The following is a 26577-nucleotide window of genomic DNA, read 5'->3' on the forward strand; positions in this document are numbered from 1 at the left end:
GCGCCTCAGCACCTCAGGCTCTGGCAGCATCAACTCCATGGTTGCACACTACAACTCACCAAGCCAGTCAGGAACCGAGGTGTCTTGTTCGACCCTCAACTATCTTTTCTCCCTCACATTCAAGCCTTCCCTCACCTCCGTAACATCGCCCGACTCCACTACTACCTCACCCCTCAGGCCGCTGAAACTCTTGTTCATCCCTTCATCACCTCCAGGCTCGACTATGCAAATGCCCTGCTTATCGGCCTTCCCAACTCCTCCCTCCACAGGCTGCAGATAATCCAGAATTCTGCAGCCCATGTCCTCTCCCGCACCAAACTCCATGACCCCATCTCCCCCTCTCTCGCCCGACTCCACTGGCTCCCTATCCTTCAGAGGATCCAGTCCAAGATCCTGGTCCTCACATACAAAGCCCTTCATGGCCTCACCACACCCTACCTCTGCAACCTCCTAACCCCCTACCAACCCACCCGTTCCACCTACTCAGCCGGCTCTGGCCTGCTCCACGTCCCCCGACCCACCCGCCCCACCATTGGCGAGAGAGCCTTCAGCCACTCTGCCCCCAACCTCTGGAATTCCATCCCCCAGTCACTCCGCCTCGCCCCCTCCTTAGCCTCCTACAAGTCCCGCCTCAAGACCCTCCTCTTCGACCATCCCATCGGCCACCCACCTTCCCCTCCTCTCCCTTACCTCCCCAACCCCAGCTTGGGTCTGAAATGCTGTACTCTGTCCAGCACCTTGGGACGTCCTCCCGACGTGAAAGACGCTATACAAATGTAATCTTCTTGTTGTTCTGGTTCTGTACGTGGCAGTTAATATCATGAACATGTTATGCCAATATAAGGCAACTGATCTAGGATGTGTAATTCAGAATTTATGGTTTTATATTGCAGTTTGCATATTGACTTAATGCGTAATTGATGTTGCTTTTACTGCACTTGTTTGATTCTGAATTACACTGAACATAGCACGTTTACAGTTTATCTTATTGTGTTATACACTGTGCTTGTTTGTTGTCTGTTTTTCACCATGTACATCATATGATGTGAGAAGGGGTTTATCAACTAGAAAATATCCAAATGGGTATTCGCTCAGGGTCAACCCCACCTCAGGTGCCCATCCAGAACTGTGAAGTGTTTTTACATGAACTCTTGATGTGAAAGATGCTATATAAATGTAAACTGTATAGGTATTTTATTTACCAGTTACATTGCTATTGTCAGGTTACTACAAAGCAGAAGCTTGCTGGTCATTGATTCATTTGTTGTGTTACAGTTGAAATCTCTATTGTTTATCTGCTTTTCTAATTGGGAATGCAGCCTTCAGTATTTGTTATAACCAAGATCTTGGTATTATGGTGGTGGGATCATTATTATAATTGTAACTATAAATTCTCCACAGATTGGACGCATTTGTGGACTGATAGAATGTACAAGGTACAATGCATTGTAGAATTGAGTTCGATGCATAAAATGTAGACATAGAAAAGACCATTTCTCCAACCCAGGAAATAGTCCAATTTAAGAAAATATGCATCTAGGCACAATTAAGCTCATAGTTAACAGTTATTTTTAGATGGAAATTTCTGCTCAATCAATGGTACACAAACTAACTATTTAATAGTACAATTTCTTTCCTGGTCAGGCTGCATTTTACTAAAGAACCAATCACATAACTTTGGGTAGAGATTTACTATTCATGAAATTAGGAAAACAAGATTGCTCGACGAGGGAAATTTACCATTGTCAAAAACTGCTATTTTAAATGATAATTTCACACAACTGCATGGATCATAATTAGTATTAGCCAGACTTCAGGTTGCCATAGCTTAGACTAGGTGACAATAAAGTCACAAGATTCATCTATTTGTCAAACACATCCAAAAGCAGAGAGGGAGACAATTTTTCTTCGACAACTAAAGGAGTGCAAGGTACATACAGGCACTGACTCAAAACCTGATTCTGCATATAAACTGCAATTCCTAAATGTTCAGAGATCTATACTGGATTGCTAAATATTCCAGCAACACTCAAATCTGTGTGTTGCAATGTGATAGGGAAATTTGAAGTCCATCTATTTAGATGGACAACTTCTGGGGTGCCTAATGCTGTGGCTTTGAACTCCCCTGCAGCATCCAAATGGAGAATGTCCTCACATTTAACTTGGGACTTGCTGCAACAAGAATAATGATAAATGACATATTTACCTTTTTGAAATCATTCTTTAGATGTCCCAAGAGATTGGGAGGAACTACAGTTAGTTCCTACCAAAGTAACTAAAATAATAAATGCATGCTGCCTAACACTGGAATGGGTAGGTTGTCTGTATGATAATTGAAGAGCTGGTAGAGAAGATGTGGCTGTGGTAGAATATGCATTTGTAGATTTCTCTAAAAATTAGGGAAAGAGTCTCCGGTCACATTTATGAATCAACACCTATGATAGTAATGCTACTCTGTGTTTGATAGTCCAGCCAAAAGTTGGCATCCCTGTGGAACCTATAGTATACTGGAAGTGCAGAACACTCCTAGCTTCCAGTACAGCATGCAGGAGGTGACGCCAGAACCACTTCCTGTGTATATCACATATGCAGAGTGCACAGAAAGTGACATCAGCTGCGCTTCCTTTGCATAGCCCACCTTTGTGCAATGTACAGCAAGCGATATCAGTAGCAACCTGATGACTGGAAGTGCTAAATGGCGCTTTTTTTTTGCGTGCCCCATTATAATGCAGGGTCTTAAGTTTATGGGACCAAACCATAGCATTATAATGATACCAAAGGAAAAAATGAAAGTGAAACTGTGCTAAAGGAAAATGGTGCTATTTCTTCAAATATGGTTCAAGTAAGTGTTGTCCATTTGCTATGACCAAACCTGGTTTATTGTCAGCCAGGCTGCTAAGCAACTGACTTTACTGACATTTGCCTTAGCACTGATAAGACATAAATAAGTAGTTGTTCCTAATGTAAAGCAGTGGCTTCAAGTATTTTAGCAACAATGTAGGCCAGTAGTATTAGAGTGTTTGTTTAGATGTTGTTGACATTCATCATGACTTTGCAGTGCTAAGTGTAATCCATGAATAATCATGAGTCCATTAATACTGCCATTCCCTACAGTATGGTATTCTTCCTGGCTTTTATTATTTGCTTGTTGGAGGGATCATGTCAAAAACTGATTTCTTTGCTATTGCATTAAGCCAGTGTAAACCGTGAAGTAGCTGAAGCTCAGTTAAATATCTTCAGATTTGAGCAGAAAGGTTCCAGCAGCTGGTCTCTCACAGCTAAGACTATTCTCAGACATCACACCCACCTTACTAGCATGACAATTGGATTTTCTTCAGGATTGAGTTTCCATTTTTTCATTATATGTAAAAATTTTGAGTGCCCGTGAAGCTAAAGCTAAAAAAGTAGCTCTCATCCAAATGACCAAGCTGGTGTTCAACACACCATCTTCCATTTGAAACTGAATTGGTTGTACTCAGACTTGTTTCACAACAACAACAACAATTTGGATTTATATAGCGCCCTTCATGCCGGACGGCGGCTCAGAGCACTTTACAGTTTCAGATCCCAGGACCGAGCCAGGGGGAGGGGGTGGAAGGTGACCAAAGGCGCGGTCGAAAAGAAAGGTCTTCAGCAGAGACCTGAAAATGGGAAGGGAGGGAGCGAGACGAAGGGAGTGAGGAAGGCAGTTCCAGAGCCTCGGGGCATAGTGGCTGAAGGCACGGCCGCCAAGGGTGGAGCGGAGGACTTGGGGGACAAGGTGGAGGCCAGACCCTGAGGAACGAAGGCAACGGGTCTGTTTTGAGGAGAGAGGAGGTCAGAGAGGTAGGGGGGTGCAAGGAAGTGCAGGGACTTGAATACGAGGGTGAGGATCTTGAAGTCGATCCTCTCTGGGATAGGCAGCCAGTGCAGTCTGGCAAGGACTGGGGTGATCGGGGAGCGGAGTTTGGTGCGGGTGAGAATGCGGGCATCAGAGTGTTGAATGATTTGGATTTTATGGATGGTAGTGGATAGGAGACCGGCGAGGAGGGCGTTAGAATAGTCCAGCCGAGAGGTGAGAAAGGCATGGACCAGAGTTTCAGCGGCTTTTGGGGAGAGGTATTGGCAGAGACGGCGATGCGACGGAGGTGGAAAAAGGCGGTGCTGGTGAGGGACCGGATGTGGGGGAGGAAGGATAATTGGAGGTCAAACCTGACGCTTAGGTTGCGTACGGGTTCGGAGAGTTTTAGGGGGAGGTCGGGTAGGTGGAGGAGATGAGAACCATAAGATTTTAGACGTTGACGAGAGCCGAAGCGTATGGTTTCCATCTTGTCAACGTTCAGCTGAAGGAAGTTTGTGTTCATCCAGCCCCTGAGGTCTTTATTTATCTGTTGGCTACCTTTGCAGTGGTATGCACAGTATACTTTTATTTAACTATGAAATGCATCAGCTTTACAAACTCCTGCTGTTAATGAGTCATGACTGGTATCTTCCATCAAATTCGGACTTACTCCTATTAACTTATATCAAAAACATCCATGAAAGTTTTTTAAAAAAAAGTTTTGGTAGGAAACTTCATTCCCCTTAGCCTGTCATTAAACTATGTCTTACTTACTCTTTGACTGCGCTTTTAGTCATCTTTTCCCTCCCCACCCCTTCTGCCACCACCCTCTCTGCACCCACCCCCAGCTCGGGAGCAAGCCCACAGTGTAAACACTTTGAAACATTGCCCTGATGTGAAAGGCACTATATAAATGTAAATTGTATTGCAATTATACTGTAAACAGTACCTAGTATCATCCAGTGACATTAGTTTTTAAAGTAGTTTATTTTGCTTTGTCAGGGGCCTTGTGGGAGCTTTGGTACATTACCTCAAAAGCTCCCTAGTCTCAAATTAGGCTGTCACTTCATTGCAAATATTTATGATAAATACCTATCCACCACCTTTGGATGTCCTTCCCATGTGAAAAGCGCTATACAAATGTAATTTTTATTTTGTATTGTATGAGTTTAGGTAGATACCATCTACCTAGCTTAAAACCATGTCAGTTGTCAATTACAAGATTATCTTCATCCAAGTAATCTTCCATTTTGCTTCTAGTGATTGATTTCTTAATAAGCCTAAGTGAGCATTATTTGGAGGCTTGACAAAAAAAGTGTGTAGCTGTTGAATGAAATCAGTGTGCTGGAGATACAGCTGTTCATCTGAGATATTTAATCAAAAATATCACACACTGTGATGAGAAATATCAAAAGAGGATAATGGACTAGAAAAAGCTCCCACTGGAAAACAACTGTAGGAATGGCCACATGAGATTGGAAAAAACACCTCAAGGCATAAAATGTGATTTCTCCACGGAACGTCGTCTATGTCATAGTGTCAACCCTCAGAAACTTGGCTCTAAAACAGTTTGAGGGTTGGTGTCCTGGTACATGGGATAACCTGTAAGAGATGCACTTTATTATTCCAGAAGCATTTTCTATTATCAAAGCACTGTTCCCACTGCTGTTTTTCTGACAAGTGCTTTTTCAACTTCAGTGATCACATTGAACGTCAAGGTATATTTTAGATTTGTTCAGCAGATGTACGAAGAGACAGTTAAACTAATGCAATCATCAATTCTATTATCAAGTGGTATCTTTGACACACCTGCTTTTTTTCCCATCCGTATAAACGCTTTGATTATGTTCCTTTATCTGACATGGTCATTTCCTTATAATATTAATTGAAATTTATTAAATCCATATAAAATTGTTTTGTGATACAAATTAAATGATTAAAATATTTATGTGGGTGCACATTTATCTACCTTAAGATTGGAAAGGCAAGAATCTTGAGCAGTTCTGGTACATTGGAGTCTTGCAAAGGCACTCTTAAGATGGAAGTATTTCTTAATCTCACTGTAAAATGTCTTAAAATGGGCCCGGAGAATTGAAAGAGAGTTGCCATAGAAACAGATCATGCTCTTGCTACGGATGCACATTCCAAAGACTTCTCCACTCATTGAGTGTGTCGTAGGAGGGCAGAAAATGGAGCTCCTGATTGGGCAGGGATGCTGCAGTGATTTATAATACTGTGCAAAGTGTTTCAGTTCTACATTGTGTCTGGCTGCCTGATTTCCACAAGGTTTAATTATCATATTCACTGCTTTCCTAGAAATGTCACAGATCAACTTCAAAGATACTAAATTATTTTAATTAACCGGTGAGATTATGCACGCTTTTGAGAGAGGTACCCACCGATGCATGTCTCTTCATATTTCCAAATCATAAGGCACTTAGTACCCCAATTAATAGTAATTCACAAAGAGAAGCACCTGCAATAGCTTAATATATGTTAATGGCACAACTAGTTATTTTTATAGAATGCTAGTGATGTACGTTTCTTAATGCTTTGTATTTGAATTCAAGACGTAATATTTCCCACTGGATTCTTTCTTCAAGTGTATATTGCTATTTTAAGGTGATTAACGTTTAGCTTAGTAAACACTGGGAAATCAATTTGAATAGAGAACATAAATCTGTGATTTGTAGGCTAACCGTTGATGAGCATGATTTAATTTAAAGAGAAATAAATTATGATGATCATTCAGTGTGCATTCACTAAAATTCGTGTCAGAGCCTAGAGACTGAAATCTGGCTCTCTGTTCTGTTTACCGTTAATCAATGCTTTGTTAGGGATGAGTGGTGCCTACAAAATGAACAAATTAGAATTTAATCATGGTGTTATGTCCATTCTTAATCTTCATTCCATTTTTAATCTTTATTCTACCACCATTCTTGGCTCACTATTTTCTCTGTTCTCGAATGTTCTTATTTCCTTCACTGATAAAACTATCTCCAAAATGCAGTTTTTAATTCGTACCAAATATGAATTTGGTAGGGTTTCGTCCGCAAAGTATACAATCAATTCACTTTACAGTATTTTCTGTGAAGCGCTTTGAGACGTCTCAAAAACGTGATAAGGCGCTATATCAAATGCAAGGATTATTATTATAAATACTTTCCCCTTGTACAAAATTGTTGACTCTGAAATTATCAGACACTTAAATGGAAAGCCTACAGGAAGTCTCTGTTAGCAACTCCCTTGTGTCCTTGGACAGAATACACAAAACAATTTGCCATATGAAAAATGATCCTTTTCTAAACTCTTTCCATCCCAATCTTTCCTGTTTATCTTATCAATATTACTTCATTGCTTCTCTAAACTTTCTTTTTTGTTCCTTGCATGCTTCCAATGTGTCTTCTGATATTTTCCTCTCTTGTCCACCTCACCATCGCAAAAAATCCGTCTATTGTTCCATTTCCTTCTCTTTCCTATAAATACCCAAGATTCCAGAAATTCTTAACTCCCTCAATCTTCCTTTTCACTACAATCTGAACCTTAGTGCAGTATTAAAAGTGGTTTGGTTCTTCTGGATTTCTGAATAATTACTTTGGTTTTGATTCATACAACATTTCAATCTTGTGAATCAGCTCCAAAAGTGCATTATTAGAAATGGTCTATGAATTTTTTTTGTCAATTACTAATACTTTCTGAATTCCAGTAAACACAGCAGCCAAGTTGCCCATAGCAATGTCCCACAAACAGCCAAGATTGAAGGGGGACACATTGGCCAGGGAGAAATTACCTTTTTTTTGAATAGTGCAATTTTTGGGATGTTTAATGTCCACCTGAACAAGCAGATAGACTGAGTTCCAAGTCCCAATCTGTAGCTTGAACCTTCTGACTCCAACTGAGCCACAGTTGAATGAAAATGTGGCATCACACTTTCTATTGTGCTATATTTTAATTTGAAAACAAAACATTTTTATTAATCAACTATTAATGTTAAAACAAGGGTTCTTCAAAATATTTTTAGCTGACTCTTAGCTCTCAAAAAACTTGCATGTGGATGTATCATTCACAGAGGTAGTTGCTGCCAGACCTAGTGTTGATGAAATGAAAATATTAATGATTTGTGATATTTCAAAACCATATATCTGGATCTCTGTTAGGGCAGTAATTTTCAAAGAGGGTGTGCGCATTGTGGAAATCTGTTTTAAGAAGGCGCTCCAGCAAAAAGTATTACAGTGGTCAGAATCAATAAAATATAAATCTTTGTTCTGCAAGACTGTGTCATCGTGACGGGCTCTATATCTGGTTTCTGAAATGCAGTAAAGTTGCTGATTGTAAAATATATTGAATATATTTTAAATATTTATGTAACCAAGAAATTGAAGAGGGGGATCAGTATGTATACACAGTCAGAATGGTACATGTCAGGTCCAGTATAATGACCCATACTTTATAAATGATACATTTTATTTGCTTTTTGTCTTACAAATTCTATAATTTTATGGTCTGAGATAATGTATATTTCTAAAGAAAAANCACCAATTGCAAAACTGTGACAATTTGCAATCTGTGGGGGGATTTAATGTATTGCAGCACAATCCTTATCTTAATTAGTTTGAAAGCCCCAATCCAAAAATAGTGTTAGAAGGTTTCATCTAATACCAGAGCAAGACATTTGTAAGAGTAAATCTGTATTTTAGAATATTTTTAATATTTGCATTGTAATATGGAGAAATGCAGAAAAGGAATGTAAACCATTTTTAATCTTCTATATCTCTGAATAACTAGCTTTCAACTAACTATCAAGGTATTTCTCAAGAACAATATTAGATCTTACCACATGTTTAGCTATCTATTTGGAGAGCTTTGAAAATGGATTGTATTGAAAAGGATCACTATGATGTCCAAATTAGACAGCCTGCCAACATAATAAAGATAAAGATAGAAAATGATGGAAATCAATGAACATATGAAATATAACATTTTGGGTAAGACATTTCATTCAAACTAAAAGAGTTGAGCAGAGGAAGACTCTTTAGTCAATGAAGGAATGCTGTTTACCTGCTTAAGTACATATGCACAACTTGCATTGTATGCAGGGATTTTTTTAGGTTAACCGGGTGGCTGACACACAAGGAACCAATCACTATTCAAACCAAACTGACGGTTCCATCCATGCCACCTACACATGGAAATTCTCGTGTTTGGAATAGAATGTGCACTTCGTTCCTGGAGAGATATATTCTGCTCACCTCATGCAAGGTTCACAAGAGCCAACGTTTGGGGACCCTAGTGCGGAGGTTGGGGTACTGCTGGAAATTAATAAGCTAAAACCACATAGCTTTCATTGAAAGTACTGTCCGGCAAACTTCCCACTGCTTAAACAGCTAGTACCGCTCGTTAAACTTTTGCTTGGGCAGTTAACAGGAGCTGAGGGGAAGAATCCCTGCCCGTTGTGACCAGTTGGCCCCTCCAAGTCATGCCGATGAGCCAGGCTGGCTGGTCTGTCATCGGCAGGGTACTGGAGCATTGCTGACCCACTTGGCTCAGGAATTGGATTACCAAGATCGCCGTAGAGGGTTGGCTTGATTCTGACATTATGTTACCCAGCATGCTACCTTGGAGCCAGTTCAGCTTCAAGGAGACCCGACTTACCTCCGCCCACCCCCGCCTCCAGGAGGATAGTCACTCGTTGTGCATCTGAAATCTCACAAAGGTCATTTGACATCTGACGAAGGTTTGAGCCCTCACTCGGTGCTAGGATCCTGACAAGATTGCCATCTTCCTGCCCACAGCTTGGACGTACATCCCTATCCATTGAGTGATGGTTTCACCATTTGGAAGTGTGTATCTTGAGCAACTGCTTACCTCACATAACAATTAAGATGGATTCCAAATACTGGATATATATGATTTCACAAACCCGATCTCTGGATAAATACTTACAACAACTGTCGTCTCAAGCCTCAAAGTTTCTTCTCAGTTATCTGATGTAAATCCACCTTCATCATGGTAGGAGGATCTTTACAGGACAACTTGTGAGGTGCTGGACATCTTGATGTCCTCAATGCACAAGTCCAAAGCCACATACCAGGCAACATCAGTTGCTTGAGGCAAAATACTGCAGATGCTGGAAATCTGAAATAATAACAGAAGTCGCTGGGAACACATAACAGGTCAGGCAGCATCTATGGATAGAGGAAAATTAGTTAACCTTTCAGGTCGATGACCTTTCATCAGAACTTGATTGCTTGATTTAATAAAAAAATAGTCACTTCAATCCACGACTGTTTGTGGGACACTGCTGTGCGCAATTCGCTACCGTGTTTCGCCCACAAAATATGTAGTCAATTCACTTTACAGTATATTCTGTGCAGGGCTTTGAGATGTCTCGAAGACATGATAAAAGGCTGTATCAAATGCAAGGATTATTATTAATTCAGGTCCTCATGCAAATAGACAGCTTGGCAAATAGACGTGCCTTCTGTGAAGCCGACTCTGCCTCCAAGGTGCTCAGTGACAAGTCAGTGTAGTCTGGAGCCCTCCTTTCTTGCAGCCACTTCCCCTGTTTTACCACCTCATTGCTTTGGACTTTATAAATGGGCCAGAGGAAGCCTCTCTGTTGTATTCTCAGGAGCTCAGAATAATGAATGGGAACTGTTTGGGCCGAGGTCTTATAAACTACAAGCTTAAGCTGTGTTGGGGCCTTGATGCCCTTGAAGTGAGACAAGAATGTCCAGAGTACCCTTTGCCCCTTCTCAGTGGGGCGGGTGGTTGGACGTGGAGGGTGGGAAGGGGCTGTATATACATGTATAATCAAGTGTTTTTATTCTTTGTTAGTTTTAAACCAGCCTTTGGTCTTTTTAGATACTAGCTTCTCATATTTTTATGAGAATACAATTTTTTTACATACAGTATAAATCAGGCTTCCTGTTTAACATTGTTGGAAGTAAAATGGCTTTGTTTCCAGCAGTATAAACGCAGTACTGTATAATGTATTAGTTTCCTTTGACAAATAAATGGTTGGATGATTTGGGGGCACATCTTTATTGTGCCTTGTGTACCCAATCCACCCAGATCCACTGCAATAAAATCAATGACAATGCACCTGACTACAAGGGCACAAACACTTTTTAACCTCGAGTAAATTGATGTGAGGCAGGGGGTAAGGGTAAAATATGATTTTTACAACTTTTCCAGCAGAGATTGGAAGTTGTACAATCATGGCAAGATCAGTATTAGCAACTGAAGATGGTAAATCTCTCACAGGTTATTAACTTTGCGGTCAAGGGAACTTCAAATTTATTCACCATTAAGTTAGATTATTGATATATTCAGATAAGTAACAAAAGAGGATGTAAATGGTGTGTGTTCTACCAAACACTGGTCATAAAAAATGATAATCAATGTTTTTGTTCTCAAAGGCCTCTATCTTATCAAATGTAAGTCATTGTCATTGGAATGGGATTTCCCATCAAATCATCACCAATATATTATCTTGTATCCATCCCTCCTGTTTTTTCCTAAAAATTCTCCTAATTTATCACACCCCCAAACCCTCTCCCATCTTCATCTCTGACATCTCCACCCTCCTGGCTTCCCTGTGCCTCTGTTCTGAACGCCTCCTCAACCTCGGCGCTGTCAACCTTCACTTCATCCTCTCCTGCTCTATCTCCTCGGACTTTTCCTCTCTCCTCTCCTCTCACAACCTCTCCCTCCACATCCACTCTGGCACCCACATTCATGGCCAACCACTCGACCTGGTGATTACCCGAGGCCTCTGTGTCTCGGACATCACCGACAAAGCCATCTCCAATCACCATTTCATCTCTTTTAACTCTTCAATCCCTCTCCCCACCGCCACCCATCTCCTACTGCCCCTGGAAAAAAATCTCCCCGCAATCCTTCTCCGCTACCCTGGAGTCATCTGAAATCCTCCCCCTCTGGCCGATCTCCCGCACTGATTTATCCTCCTCACTCACTGTACTCCACACTCCCTCTCGACCACTCTTGATGTCCTTGCTCCCCTCACCTACCGAACCACCTCGTACTCACAAACCTCACGCTGGTACATCAGTCACCTCCACTTCCTCAAGGGTCAGGTGTGGGCCGCCAAACACACCTGGCTCAAATCTGATTTAAAGGACCACCGGCAGATCTGGCTGGACCACATCAAAAAGTACCGCTCCGCCCTCGCCTCCGCTAAATCGTCCTTCTCCAAGAAAATCTCCTGCTCCACATCCCTCGGAAGATAGAATTCAAAATCCTCATCCTCACTGTCAAGGCCCTCCATGGCCTTGCCCCCTTCGACATCTCTGACCTGCTGACCCACTATCAACCTGTCCGCTCCCTCCATTCAGCAGGCTCCAGCTTGCTCCATGTCTTCCGCCTGACCCGCCCTACCATCAGGTGCCAGGCTTTTAGCCTCTCTGCCTTCACTCTTTGGAACTCCATCCCACAATCCCTTCGCCTTGCTCCCTCCTTTGATTCCTTCAAGCCACGACTCAAGACCCTCCTTTACGACCGTGCCTTCAGCCACCCGCCTATCTCTCTGCCTTACCTCAAACGAACCATTCCCCACCACATTTGGGCTTTGATCCCCGACTGGCAGCACCTTGGGACATGCTCCCAATGTGAAAGGCGCTTTACAAATGTAATTTTGTTGTTTTGTTGTATGCTCTTGGGTAAACTTTTGATTCTTCAGTTTGCATGTCTGTTTTTGCAGTTAGTATTTATTTATATTTATTTTATTTTTAAGTACTTCTTTTACATGTTTGGGAAATAACCAGGATCCTTACTGATTCTGATAACTATTACAAACATACTTTGTTTGGTGTTATCTGCTGTGATGTGTAATTCTCTGCTGCCATCTTCTGAATATTTCACAATTTACAGCCTGGCTATTCAGCGTAATCTTAATCCTTTAGGTTCATATTGCCTTTTATATATTATGCAGATAAACAAACATTTTTTGTTAACTCTGCACAAAAATGTTATTGTAATATTTTAAGAAATAAAAACATTCTGTAATTTATAATGTATTCATTTCATTTTCGTAAGCTTAAGCAAAGCGAAGCAAATGCTGATACCAAAGAAAAACTTCCACTTCGGTTGCGCATCTTTGAAAAATTCCCAAACAGACCACAAATGGTGAAAATATCCAAACTGCCATCAGATTTTTCAGTTCCCAGAATAAGGTAGGTGGCTTCAATCAGAATACAAAGTTTCTGAAATTATGTGTGGTAATAGGTGAGAAGTAAGCTGTGCTTGTGATGGTTGCAATTAAAGATACAGGCACCAACATGTTTAGTTTAGCAGAACATAGTTTGCAAGAAACTCTAAATTTCCATATTTCATGCTGTGCTCCTAATGCAATTTGAAACTTATTTGAATATTAGTTTATTTTTATATTAAGTTTGAAACTAGCATTTGAAATGCAATTTTGGATTTTGAATTAGTCCTTCACTTGTAATGCATACTATACAAAGAGAAAATTGCCTTAATAAAATATAATTTCTTGTCCTAAATTAAATTCAGTACTCCGCATAATTTAGCTTTCTCAATGTCTTTCAGTCTGACTAAATTGGATTTTTTTTATTTAAGGGAAAGCTTTATGAAGCAGTTTATTGACCGTCAGCAGCAGGACACAAGTTGTTTGCTCCGCAGACTGCCATCAGCCTCCTCCTCGTCATGTGACCATTCAAAAAGGTCCTGTATTGAAGATAAATATATTGATCAAAAGGTACTAATTCAAATATTATTAATAACATTGTTAGAGAGATGTGAATGATTTCAACATACGTCAGTCAGAAAGTGCAGTCAACGTCATTGCAAAATAGTTGATCCTTAATTTATAACCATTAATAATGGACTGATTCTTTGATTGATCCCTTTGAACATTTCATACATTTGAAATTGATGAATATTTCATGTGCCTTATTGAATTAGAAAGGGAATCATCAATAAAAAAGATACTAATGTGACTGAAGATATGTTTCAAAGAATCAAACTAGGATGAGCCCAGTATACTTTTGTTCATAGATGACAGAAGTGTTGGTACAGTAGAGATGTTCTGAACAAAACATATATTTTCACTCAACTGCTGTGTATCCCAAGATGCTTTACACAAAAGGATTCTACAGTCCCAAATTGGACCTATTGATTGCCACTAACGCCCCCTGAACCTTGATGATGTAATAAGGTGCAGTAACAAATGCAAGGATTATTATTATTATTCCCAATAAAATCAAGCTACCTTGATGTGGGAGCAGTATTTTAAGAGAAAGGAGTGATTTTCCAGATAGCAGTATGTTAAAAATTGTGGAGAATTGGCTGTTTGTATTCATCACCACTATTGATGAACTCCCAACTTTCTCAATTAAAATGTTGGTTATTCTAGGAATCTATTCAGTGCATGCACTGGAAATATTTGGAGTCATAGTTTTCCGATTCTTCACAGTTGCTTTCAACAACTGCAACAATTTACACTTAATGAGCACCTTTCACATTGGGAGAAAGTCTAAGTTCTTTACAAAACTGAGATGAAGGACCTGTAAAGCATAGTTATTTGATGATATTTCAATGTTATTTTACAGAAGAATTGGTGGAGTTCTGAAGCTCAGTGGTTATAATAATAATAATAATCCTTGCATTTGATATAGCGCTTTTCACGTTGGGAGGACGTCCCAAAGCACTTCACAGAACACACTGTAAAGTGAATTAACTGTATATTTGGGGGCGAACGTGGCAGCCAATTGCACACAGCAAAGTCCCACAAACAGTCGTAGATTGAAAATGACCAATTTATTATTGTTGTTTTTTGGTTTTGGAGGGATTATTATTAGGCGTGTGGAGTAAGGAAACTTGCCCAAGGTTTCGCCCTGCCTGGAATTGAACTCAGGTCTGTCACTTGTAAAGCAAGTGCTCTTACCACTGAGCTACAGGACTCCGCAGGTTAGCGCACTCGCCTCACAAGCGAGAGACCTGGACTTGATTCCTGGCAGGGCAAAAAGTTGGGCAAGTTCCTTACTCCACACACCTCTGTTGGCCAACAGTAAATAGGAATCCAGTTGTTAAGTCGATTAGCGGATCGCTTTTCTGGGTAATAATCCCTTAAAAAATAATAATTATGAATTGATCACTTCAATCCACGACTTTGTGGGACACTTCTGGGCGCAATTGGCGTTGCACCTACAAAATATACAGTCAATTCACTTTACAGTATATTCTGTGAAGCACTTTGAGACATTTCAATGACGTGATAAGGCACGGATTAATAAGGCACAAATGCAAGGATTATTAGTATTCATACCTTGTAATAATGGCTCTCTTATTTTGTGCTCTCCTGAAGTTTTCAGTATGGTAAAATTTGTTCCTTTGGTGTTCAATGCCTGCAGACGAGCAACGGAGCCAGTAGCACTGAAGGGATATGTGTGGTAATTCAGCCAATAAGCAAAGCAGGAGGGATCTTATTTGGCATCTGTCAACAGGGCACAATGTAGCCTGTCCATCAACGTGCCCCGAGCTCCCATTGGGCCATCTGCTGTCCATCAACCCATCCTGCTTTCTCAGTGGAGCATTCACCTGTCTCTTCATTCCAGATTTCAAGTGCCGGAGCGCTGCTTAATCTTTTGTTAAGCAGGGCTGCAAATTTGATTAACATCAGACAAATTATTACATTATACGGCTCTAATGGTGTCAGCCTGACTCAGTTGGTAACACTCTTGCCTCTGAGTCAGAAGATTGCAGGTTCAAGCATCATATTGGGACTTGGACTCCCATAGTCTAAGATGAAACTCCAGTGCAGTGCTTGGGATGTGTTTCATTGTTAGAGGTGCCGTCCTTCAGATTAGACATTAAATTGAGGTCCCATCTGCTTGTTTATGTGGACATTAAAAATCCCATAGCACTATTTGACATAATACTAATAGTTTATATATTATCAGTATATAAATGGCACTCTTCAAAAAGAGAAGGGAGTTTCTCTCAGTGTCCTGGCCAACAAATCCTCTAAATAAAATTGGTCACTCACTCCATGGCTGTTTGTGGGACACTGCTGTGCGCAAACTGGCTGCCGCATTTCACCCACAAAATGCACAGTCAATCCACTTTACAGGTTATCCTGTGAAGTGCTTCAAGACATTCTTGGCAATGTGATGAGGTGCAGTAACAAATGCAAGGATTATTATTATTCCCAGTAAAATCAAGCTACTTTGATGTGGGAGCAGTATGCGTGTGCACTGATTTATACAGCTTCCAAATGCAATAACAGAAATACATTATTTAACTGCTCCAGGTCTGGCAAGGAAGCAATTTTGTCAGCTGGCCCTCCGGTGATATTATGGGTTACAACCACTGTGAACTTTTTATTTCACTTCTGGTGATATCTGCAGATTGAGCCAAGCTTCAGTGTGAAGAAGTATAGGTCAAGGTCCCAGTTACCAGAGGGGGTCCTCTTTCAAATTCCTTATTAAGGAATTCCATTAGAAATTGCTATATCATTGCTACCAGCAAGGCAGAGCAACGTGTAGCTGACCATCCATGTTTTACTGACTCGTTAATCCTTCTGGTTATTTTCAGTTGCGAAGATCAGTTTCCAGCATTCGTGCCCGAAATCTTCTTGAAAAGGAAAATGCTCTTAATAAAATTCTTAGGTATGACTTAAGTATGCTAAGGAATATTTATTTTAATGGGTTTGCCATGTGTACATACATAGCAAATTTACCCTACCTAGCTATTTCAGAAATCTTTAAAACTAATGCTGTGTTTATACTGACGGGAGCAAAGAGATGTGGAGAGAGAAGCGTGGTTTATACTTTATATTTCTTCAAATTGGGATTGAAAAAAAATTGATTTATGAGTGAGAGCTTGTTTCCGTCTACAATTCAATCTACTTAAAAATAGAGCACCTGACTCAACACTGAGACTTTGGAGCCTCAGAAGTTTCTAATAGCAAAGTAGTTGGTTGCCATACTTACTGGTCTGCCCCTCTGGCTCTACATCTAGTAAAATGGTCTTTAGACATTTTCTAAAATCAAAGCCATTGGAAAATATCCAAATTCTGGGTTATTCAAAAGTTTGAAAGACTCACATTATAACAAATCTAAACAATTATCCTTCATAATGGTCAGATTATTGTATAGAAAGTATTTGGAGTGCAACACATCGAAGACAATGTCAAAAGGGAAAAATGTCTTTAGGGCAAGACTTCAGAACTGTCAAAAGAAGAGCTTTTTAGTTTCATTTGGTGAATAGTTTGGTCTACATTTTAAAATTATCATTCTAAAGTAATACTTTTTAAAGCATTTTAACTTTTGAATGAGCTCAGCTATCAAAGTTCAGTGAAAATCAACAAATTAAGTGTTTTTTTACACAAACAATTACAGTGCTATCACTTTTTAAGCTGTATTGGAACACCAGCCTTCTGTGATTGCCAACAGTTTGCTGGAACACGTTTGGCTTTTTGGTTGGCTATTCGTTTTTTAATTGATGTTTTATTGACTTTTTAAGTGAATCAATCATTCTAAAGCAGTCTCTTTACATAAGGTGTTTTGTGCAATTGGTAAAAGTTAAGCAGACACTCATATCTGATACACTTTGGTTTGTATACCTAATAAGTATATATCATCTACTGGATAAACTGTATACTTATCGCAGCACAGGAAGGTTGTATGAGTGATATATTATCTTGAATGGGTACAACAGCTGTACATACATTTCAGGGGTGCTATTGATCACATGATGTGTGTTTCTTGTGTTCAGTGTACACACCTTGAATACTGCATAAACAGCAACCACTTGGGAGGCATTGAAAATTAGGACAAAAAGGGAGAAAAGTAGAGTCCATGCTCCAAAACTGAGATTAATGATGCCATTTTCTTTCCAGTTGTGAGTCACCACTCATTTCAATACAATTAAAAAAAGCACTAAGATAATTAGGAAAATTGAGCCGTCAGGGCTGTGAGTGCAATCATTTATGTAAGACATGGACATGGACAACATTGGCTGAAGGGAAGGAAGCAAAGCGTAGGCAATAGGAGAGAGAGGTCACAATGGCAGAGATATTAAGTTAGGCATTTCAAGATCTGTACTGAGAGCCTTACTGAGAGGGTTGCACATCTGATAAAGGTCACTGGAGAAAAATGCAAGGTACTACATACATAAAATGAAAATAGGAGGTACATGTACTCCACAGATGGGATGGATCTTGTCGAGAGGAAAACTGAAAGAGATCTAGAGGTGTTAATTTCCTCCTTGATCACAATGTCAAAACAATAAACAAGGCAAACAATGCTGGGCTCTGTTGCCAAATCAGTTGAGTTCACTTCCCGCAGAAATCATGCTCAAGATGTATAGTGCAACTTTGAAATGTTTTACTTTTATTATTATTTTTAGGCAATATTTAGCAAAGAAGGGTTCTCCAAGGCCCGTGTGTAGAATGTTTCAGACCAACCTGGGAAATTTCTCCAATGTGTGCAATGAAAGAAGTGGCAAGCATACACAATTTACACCATCAATTTTAATGACAGGATAATGGTACTTAGTTGGATGAAGTTTGAGAATGTAAGGGTATCTAAAGATTTGCAGTGATAGCACTTAAAAGGTGTAGAAAGTGTTTCACAGCTTCTAATAAGATGTGCACCACAGCAAAAGCAACAAGAGATTAAAGAAAGAACACAAATTAAAGACGAAAAAGGATTTCAGAGCCCATCTGTTTTATACGGATAAATGCTATCGACAATAATGTAAGTTGCTTTGAGTGTACTCCTTGTTAAGTTTCAGGGACGGACCAGGAATCTGGGAAAGAGGCCCAAAGAGAATAGGATAAGCAGCCTGGCAGAGAGTAAGATTATAAAGCCAGGCTTTAGCAACCAGTTTTCCGTAGTTTGTAAAATTCCCAAAAGGCTTCAAAATAAAGAAAAGGCAAAATACTGCTGGAAATCTGAACTAAAAACAGAAATCATTGAGAACACGCAGCAAGTCAGGCAGCATCTATTAAGAGAGGAAAATGAGTTAACATTTCAGGTCAATAACCTTTTGTCAGAACCGAAACGTTAACTCATTTTCCTCTCTCCATAGATGCTGCATGTTCCCAGCGACTTCTGTTTTTATTTCAGAATAATGACTGATTTGAAGAACTTTCTACAATTCAATACTATCTTCAAACTTTAAGCACAGTGATCTTACAGGCTAAGACAACGTGGGATTTCAGGTCTCATATTACTTGATCTCCACTTTTCACTGAAGCAACCATGGGAGTAGACAAAGTTTTCAGAAAATTTCCATAATTTTATTTATTCTCAGAGACAAAGTCTGTGGTTTTGGCAGCTCACAGATGAACCATTCAGTCACTCATCTGTGAGCAGCCGGTCTGGAAATGTTTGCCAAAACATTTTGTTTCCTCTCTTTGTTGCAGATAAAGTTGAAGCATAAAATCTAGAAGTACTGTTGGTAATCAATAAATATTTAATGAAATCATGAAAGTATAGCACAATCAACATGCAAGGGAAATAATGTCAGGAACACTCTTCGTCTATTCAGAATTCTTTCTGATACCAATACATTTATAAAAAGCACACACAACAAATTAGTATTTCTCTTCCCAGGATGGGAAATACAAAGCTGTCTGCTGGTTTGAGTGCCATAAAAGAAAAAAAATGTTTAATGTATGATGAAATATAAAATTTATTTGCATAAATTACGTTGTTTTTCTGCAGGGCTTGCACTCGCCAGCGCATGCTGAGTGGATCCTTTGAGGGACAACCTGCAAAAGAACGCTCCATTTTAAGTGTACAGCACCACATCCGTCAAGAGCGCAGGTAATAGCACCGATACTTTAAGGGCTATTATCAAGGTTATGTATAGCACTGCACCTCAGGAAGGATATACTTGCCCTGGAGGGGCTGCAGCACAGATTCACCAGAATGATACCAGTGCTCAAAGGGTTAAACTAGAAGGACATAAACTTGGTCTCTAAACTTGGTCTAGACCAAGCGGTGATTTGATTGAGGTTAAACTTGCAGAATTTATTGCAAGTTTCCCTCAGTCAAGCCACATAGAATAGTTGTGGAAAGTGAAAATTTCACATAATTGTAATGGAGGATGTGCTTAATAATAATAAAATAATAATCATTGCATTTGATGTAGTACCTTATCACATCAATATCACAAAATGCTGCACTGATTTTTCTGTAAAGCATAGTGACCTTGTAGGCGAACACGGAGGTCAATCTGCACACAGAAATGTTCTGCAATTATGAGCTAAAGTTAGGGTTCTAAATTTCTTCAAAAGTTAGGGTTCAGATACATCACTGTAAAGAGTTGAAGGGGCTTTACTTGGAAGAACTTTACATGGCACTGCGTGCCAGAAATTGTAAAACAAAAACTCCCATTCGTCAACATTGACATCTCATCTCAAAAAGCACAGAGATTCTCAGAAAAGCAATTTCACGACAGAAAAAATATGAAAGCCATGATTTCTTTTTGACTTGTATACTTGTAAATAGATCAAAGAATAATGGCAAACAACAACAACAAAAAATTACACTTGTACAGTGACCTTCACGTCAGAAAGACAGTTCCTTTCCTAACTAATTGTACATTTTTGTTTTATGTTATTTTGTTAACTAATGGACATTATTACCAGATCAGACAAAGGTGTTTGATGTCAAGGGAAAGATAAACAGGAGCTAGTATATTCTGGCTAATATTCTATCTCCATTGAATAACAATAGGGACTGTGTTGTAGTATTTTGTACAGATAATCTTTGCATTTGATATAGCACTTTTCACGTCTTCTAGACGTCTCAAAGCGCTTCACAGAATATGCTGTAAAGTGAATTGACCGTATATTTGTGGGCGAAAGTTGTCAGGCCACCCCAAAGACATATGATGAGGAGGAGACCTATATGTCCCTGGAATTGTTCTGTTTGTATTTGTGAGGATGCATGATTTAGATTGGTCAGACAGTTGATCCAGAATTTCTGTAACCAAAGAAAAAGAAAATGATTTTGCATTTTATAAAGGCTTATCACGTTGAAACATTTCAAATTATTTCACATGTAATTGTTGTCAAGTGTAGTGACTGTTATTGTAAGAAAGCACAGCAGCATTTATGCCAGAAAAGGGCACCGAGGATTTTTATTGGTCCTGGATTGGCTTCCAGTACATTCCAAAGCAACTACTTCTATTACATCAAAAGAAATAATCCAGGTTCATAAAGGAGATATGTGCATCAGAAGAGTGGCCTGGCAGCCTAGGAGACAGCTCCATGGTGTGCCACAACTGCAAATATAATGCAATTTTATACAGACATTGTTTGTTACTGTTGGTCGAGGGAGTATTTTAATAGAAAGGACTTTCCTTGTGCTTTGTAACCTTAAATAGGATTTTTTGGGGGTCAGCTGGGTGTCAGGCACATCCAGAAAATCATCTCCATGCTCAAGAGTATCCAAACAAACTGAGACTTCCATTGTAAAGTTCATCTACACATGGAAACTGCAGAAATAGATTGTTGGAATGGAATATACACTCTCCCTGGAGGGACACATCCTGCTTAACTCATTCCAGAAAGTTTTAGGTTTAGGTTGGCAAGAGCCAAGGCTTGGGGGCCCCAGACTGTGCGTTGAGGTACTACTGACCAGCTAAAACGGCACCGCTTGCCACTGATATCACTTCACGGCAAGCTTTCCCATTGGGTGTCCAGCAAGATCACCCTACTGGTTAGGCCCTTTGGCTTGCAAGGTTAACAGGAGCTCGGTGGGATGACTCCCTGCCCCTAGTGATTGTTCTGCCCTTCTAGGACCTGCCAATGAGCCAGGCTGGCTGTGCCCTGGAATACTATGGACCCACCTGGCTCAGGAACCAAACCACCGAGACTGCCAGAGAGGACTGGCTCGATTCCGACATTCCATTGCCATGCAAGTCACCTTGGAGCCAATTCAGCTCCTAGGAGACCCTCCTTGGATAGGATGAAAAGACACTAAGTAGCACAATTTATCTTTGTAATAGACTAGAGAAGTGGTGACCAACCTTTTTTGATCGGCCAACAAAATGCGTTTTTGTGATTGAATATTTCTTGACTTATTTTATGCCATAAATCAAGAAATATTCAATCAAGAAAAAAACTGGAAACACACTATTGATTGAACATGGGCTTATCTAGACAAATGCAAGTGTTCAGGGGGCCATTTCAGACCCATGGGGCAAGGGTTGGCCATCACTGAACTAATCTGCATGGAGAACAGTCAGTTTATGTGACAATTGGTAATGTAGAGGATGCCAGAATTCTCCTTTTGTATCGACTTTATGTTTGCATGATAGATATTGAGAACAAGGTGCCTGAATTTTAAAGCAAGATTGATACTATGACTTCCATGTTATATTTCTCCAATGTGGTATTTTATTATATATCATCTAGTTTCTACAGTTACGAACAGAGGAAAAAAGAAAGATATTCAAAGATGTTTTTGTTGATAGTTTTTAAAGAGGGGCACGCAAATCCAATGAAAATGTGGATGTCACAAAGCACCACTGCACTGCACCACAAACAGAGCACGTTTGTACCCACTCGAACACCAAGCTCTCATACCAAACTGCAACATCAAGTTGGAGAAATACCCAGAGGAGGCAAGGGAATATCTGAGGGATTAACAGCTGTAGAAAACCTTTGATGAAGTCATAAGAGAATAGTTCCAGAAGCCCTGCTTTATCTTTAAGAGTCAAAAGAAATGAAAAGAACAGAACTAAAAGCTAGAAATAATAAATAGAAAATACTACTGGTGACATTCTTTCAGAACATATCCTTAATGTAGTGCTTCATGCATAATAATCATTTTGAGGATGATCATTTGTGGTTGAATAATGTTTGATTTTCAGGGAAACATGCCCACTTTAAAATGCAACACTGCCATGTAGCACATTTCTATATAACCTCAAAATCCTTGCATTAAATATAAATCCAATTGTCGTAGTACTTTTCCATTTCTATATTTTTATTGTTCAACATTAAAGTCCTCATTTGAATATATTACTTTGTGTGCTGTTGCCTTTGTTCCAGGTCCCTCCGGCATGGTTCAAGTAGCCAGAGAATCAGCAGAGGAAAATCATTGGAAACATTGACACAAGATGTAAGTGAAATCACTAAACAACCACGTAGAAGGTGTATTCACTGTGCTAATGCTTGTCTGGTTTCATGAATTTGAGTTATTGAAATGTTTTGTTTATGTACTCTATGGTATAACCATTGAAGCATTGATTTCTATACTAATTCAAATTCTTTGAAGTTTAAAGCTAATGTTCTGAAGTTTTTTTTATAACCTTTGTTCCTTTCTTTGTAAGTTTCTTCTGGATTGTGGAGTTGCCCACATTTATTTTTTAAAGGACCCTTGTGTTCTTTCTGCAATCTGTGGCAATAGATGAGTAATGATACAAGTGTCAACACCTCCTGGCCTTTGAGACCGTTTTTATTAAATGTAAGATTGCACAGAATTTTGGAAAGTTCTTAATTTCAATATTATTTTGGAAGCCATTTCTTTGATTAAAAAAATGCACAAAATTGACTGAATTCAAGATTTTTTTGATAATTCAGTGCAACCTTAAATTTTAAGACAAAAGAGTATTAGTGGCTAAAACATGATGGAACCTCAGGTCCTAAAACTATAGAGTTTGTGAATGTTCACACTAACAAGAGGATCAAGGAAGATTTTAAGTATTAAATACTCAGATCCAAAATCATTTCAAAACTATCACAAATTATCAAAACTTTTAGGGTATACTGTAAAACTTTCATAAATCTTATCTTTATAAATTATATAATCACCTAAGTCGTATAATCGCCCAAGTCGTACATTCAGTCGAGGCCCATTCAATTTCCTATCAAAACCACTTGGATTTCTTTGCACTACTCATATTAATCACCTCCTAATTCATAACACCTATGCCCTATTACTCCCGCATTTACCGAAGATTATTGATTAAATTTGATTTCATACGACTTGTACAGTTTGCCTGCAACTTGGACATCAAATCATATTAAATGTTATGGTCCCAACTGATATGACCTATGTGATTTTTTTCTGTAATAATAACAATCCGTACATTTGGTATAACCACTTTTCAAGTCAGGAGGACGTCTCAAAAGGTTTAACAGCATATACTGTAAAGTGGAGTGACTGTGTGTTTTGATCAGCCGGTTTTGCACACAGCAATTTCGTACAAACAGTCATGAAGTGAATGACCAGTTTTATGATTGTGATTGGGAGCCAGGACATTGGAAGAAACTCCTTTTTCTTTTTGAATAGTGTCATGGGATCTTTAACATCCACCTGCACAGGCAGATTGGGTCTCAATTTAATGTTTCATCCAAAAGATGACACCTCCAACAATGCAGCAACCCCCAGCACTGCATTGGACTGTCAACCTAGACTAAATAAGGTCCAAGTCCTGCTGTGGGGCCTGAACCCACAACCTTCTGACTCGGAGGCAGAAGTGCTATCAACTGAGCCAGACTGACACACCATGATGTTATGATGTTTAGTGGGAAAAGCTAAATGTTTAGTGTCAAAGCACCAACCAGAAAGTGGATTCTCCCAACTTTAATGAAGCATGCCTGCTCTTATTCCTCCAACAATTTGACTCTGATAAACTTTGCAGAAGATGCCTAAGAAGAATCCAGAAACCAATCAAATGTTTGCCTCGTCGCTGTGGGGAAGTGACTCACCTCAGCTCAACACCTTCCCACAACAATAACACTTGAGAAAGGAGACATCAGTCTGTCTCCCAACACATTTTATCACTGTACGTTCTGTACCACAACACTCCACTGTCAATGGTGTCAGATGTATCTGTGAATGTAAGTTAGACTTCAACAGGTGGAGTCCTGTAGCTCAGTGGTTAGAGCACTTGCTTTGCAAGCGAGAGACCTGAGTTCAATTCCAGGGAATTGAACAAGTTTCAATGGGCAAGTGGGCAAGTTTCCTTACTCCACAAGTTTCCTTAGGCAAGTTTCCTTACTCCACACGCCTAATAATCATCCCTCCAAAAACCAAAAACAATAATAAATTGTTCATTTTCAATCTACGACTGTTTGTGGGACATTGCTGTGCACAATTGGCTGCAGCGTTCGCCCACAAATATACAGTCAATTCACTTTACAATGTGTTCTGTGAAGCGCTTTGGGACGTCCTCCCAACGTGAAAAGCGCTATATCAAATGCAAGGATTATTATTATTATTATTATAGTTCCCCCACTTTAAAATAACTAAAAGAAAAGGTTGATTTTAGTTAAGAAAGATTAAGAAAACTAACCAGAAGCAAGCACTACGATGGGAGTCAGGCAGAAAATCTATTTTTTTCCCTCTGTTGTTCAACTGAGCAGTGATATATATACTGTAGTGGAGTTTTGTGAAAAAAAATGTTAAATGTCTTCAGTAGCTTACACTCATATCCGTGGCACTAAAATAAAATTGGATCCATAACTTCTATGGTGACTGTTCACTGTTGGGTACAATTGAAACAGTAGCACGTAATTTGTCAGGCCTTTTATAATTGAATGCTCACATTTATGTGAACCCTTGAAAGTATTTTGTTTTTCCACTTTAAGCACTCCAGCACGGTACGATACAGAAATGCACAGAGGGAGGACAGTGAAATCAAGATGATCCAGGAAAAGAAGGAACAAGCTGAAATGAAACGGCGAGTTTCTGTTCTTGTGAAACCTTTCTGTGCTCTCTTTTGAAATTTTTCTGAACGTTGAATATTAAAATGTATAATTTGCTTTTCTCCTCAGGAAAGTTCAAGAAGAAGAATTACGTGAAAATCATCCTTACTTTGACAAACCTCTCTTTATAGTTGGTCGGGAGCACAGATTTAGAACCTTCTGCCGTGTGATAGTAAGAGCCCGGTTTAATGCGTGAGTATCCTTTTACAAAATAAATGTTTTCTTATGTACTTAACATTTAATCTTGTTTTCCATTTTATAAGTTTCATTGTTATGGATAAAATACTTTTATGAAAATGAATTACAAAACAAATCCAACAGTGAAGTATTCATTCACAAAGAAAAGTTAAACATCTTATAATAATCTATACTAATAAAGACAAAATGTCTGTCTCTGCCACGAACACAATAAATAATTGACTCAGATTACATGATTTATACGTCAGAAAGGTCTTGCATGGGGGAGTTCATGGGCATATTTTTGGGGGTTATATTCTATCGTTGATGAGCTATGACCTAAACAAGCTCATCACAGATGTATGGCAGTTTTGCTGAAGGTGTACACGCAGTGCTTATGGCATGTTAAATGGTTTGTGAGTGGTATCACTAAAATCTACATAAAATAAATTTACATAAAATAAAATCAAAATAAAATTTTGCATGCACCGAGACAAGAGGACACAGGTTAAGGTGGAGTCCTGTAGCTCAGTAGTTAGAGCAATGGCCTGGCAAGTGAGAGACCTGGGTTCAATTCCGGGCAGAGCAAAACCTTGGGCAAGTTTCCTTACTCCACATGCCTGACAATAATCCCTCAACAAAAATAAATAAATAAATAAATAAATAATAATTTTTCACTTCAATCCATGACTGTTTGTGGGACACTGCTGTGCGCAATTAGCTGCGCGTTTCGTCCACAAAATATACAGTCAATTCACTTTACAGTATATTCTGTGAAGCAGTTTGAGACGTCTAGAAGACATGAAAAGCGCTATATCAAATTAATAATCAAAGGATTATTATTATTATATTCCATATTGGATCC

General features: G+C 39.3%; 1 protein-coding gene across 1 annotated transcript in view; it reads left to right on the top strand.

Annotated features, from left to right (window-relative positions):
- The window catches only part of nalcn (sodium leak channel, non-selective), a 211259-nt gene that overhangs the window by 139199 nt on the left and 45483 nt on the right, over window positions 1–26577 (top strand). The window contains exons 16-22 of the mRNA XM_007887033.2: window positions 12878–13014; window positions 13421–13559; window positions 16397–16470; window positions 19534–19635; window positions 22875–22944; window positions 25419–25510; window positions 25605–25727. Coding sequence (XP_007885224.1) covers window positions 12878–13014; window positions 13421–13559; window positions 16397–16470; window positions 19534–19635; window positions 22875–22944; window positions 25419–25510; window positions 25605–25727 — 737 coding nt within the window. The remainder of the gene's footprint in view (window positions 1–12877; window positions 13015–13420; window positions 13560–16396; window positions 16471–19533; window positions 19636–22874; window positions 22945–25418; window positions 25511–25604; window positions 25728–26577) is intronic.

The sequence above is a fragment of the Callorhinchus milii genome, unplaced genomic scaffold (assembly GCF_018977255.1).
Source record: "Callorhinchus milii isolate IMCB2004 unplaced genomic scaffold, IMCB_Cmil_1.0 Scaffold4, whole genome shotgun sequence".
In the NCBI taxonomy this organism is placed as follows: Eukaryota; Metazoa; Chordata; class Chondrichthyes; order Chimaeriformes; family Callorhinchidae; genus Callorhinchus; species Callorhinchus milii.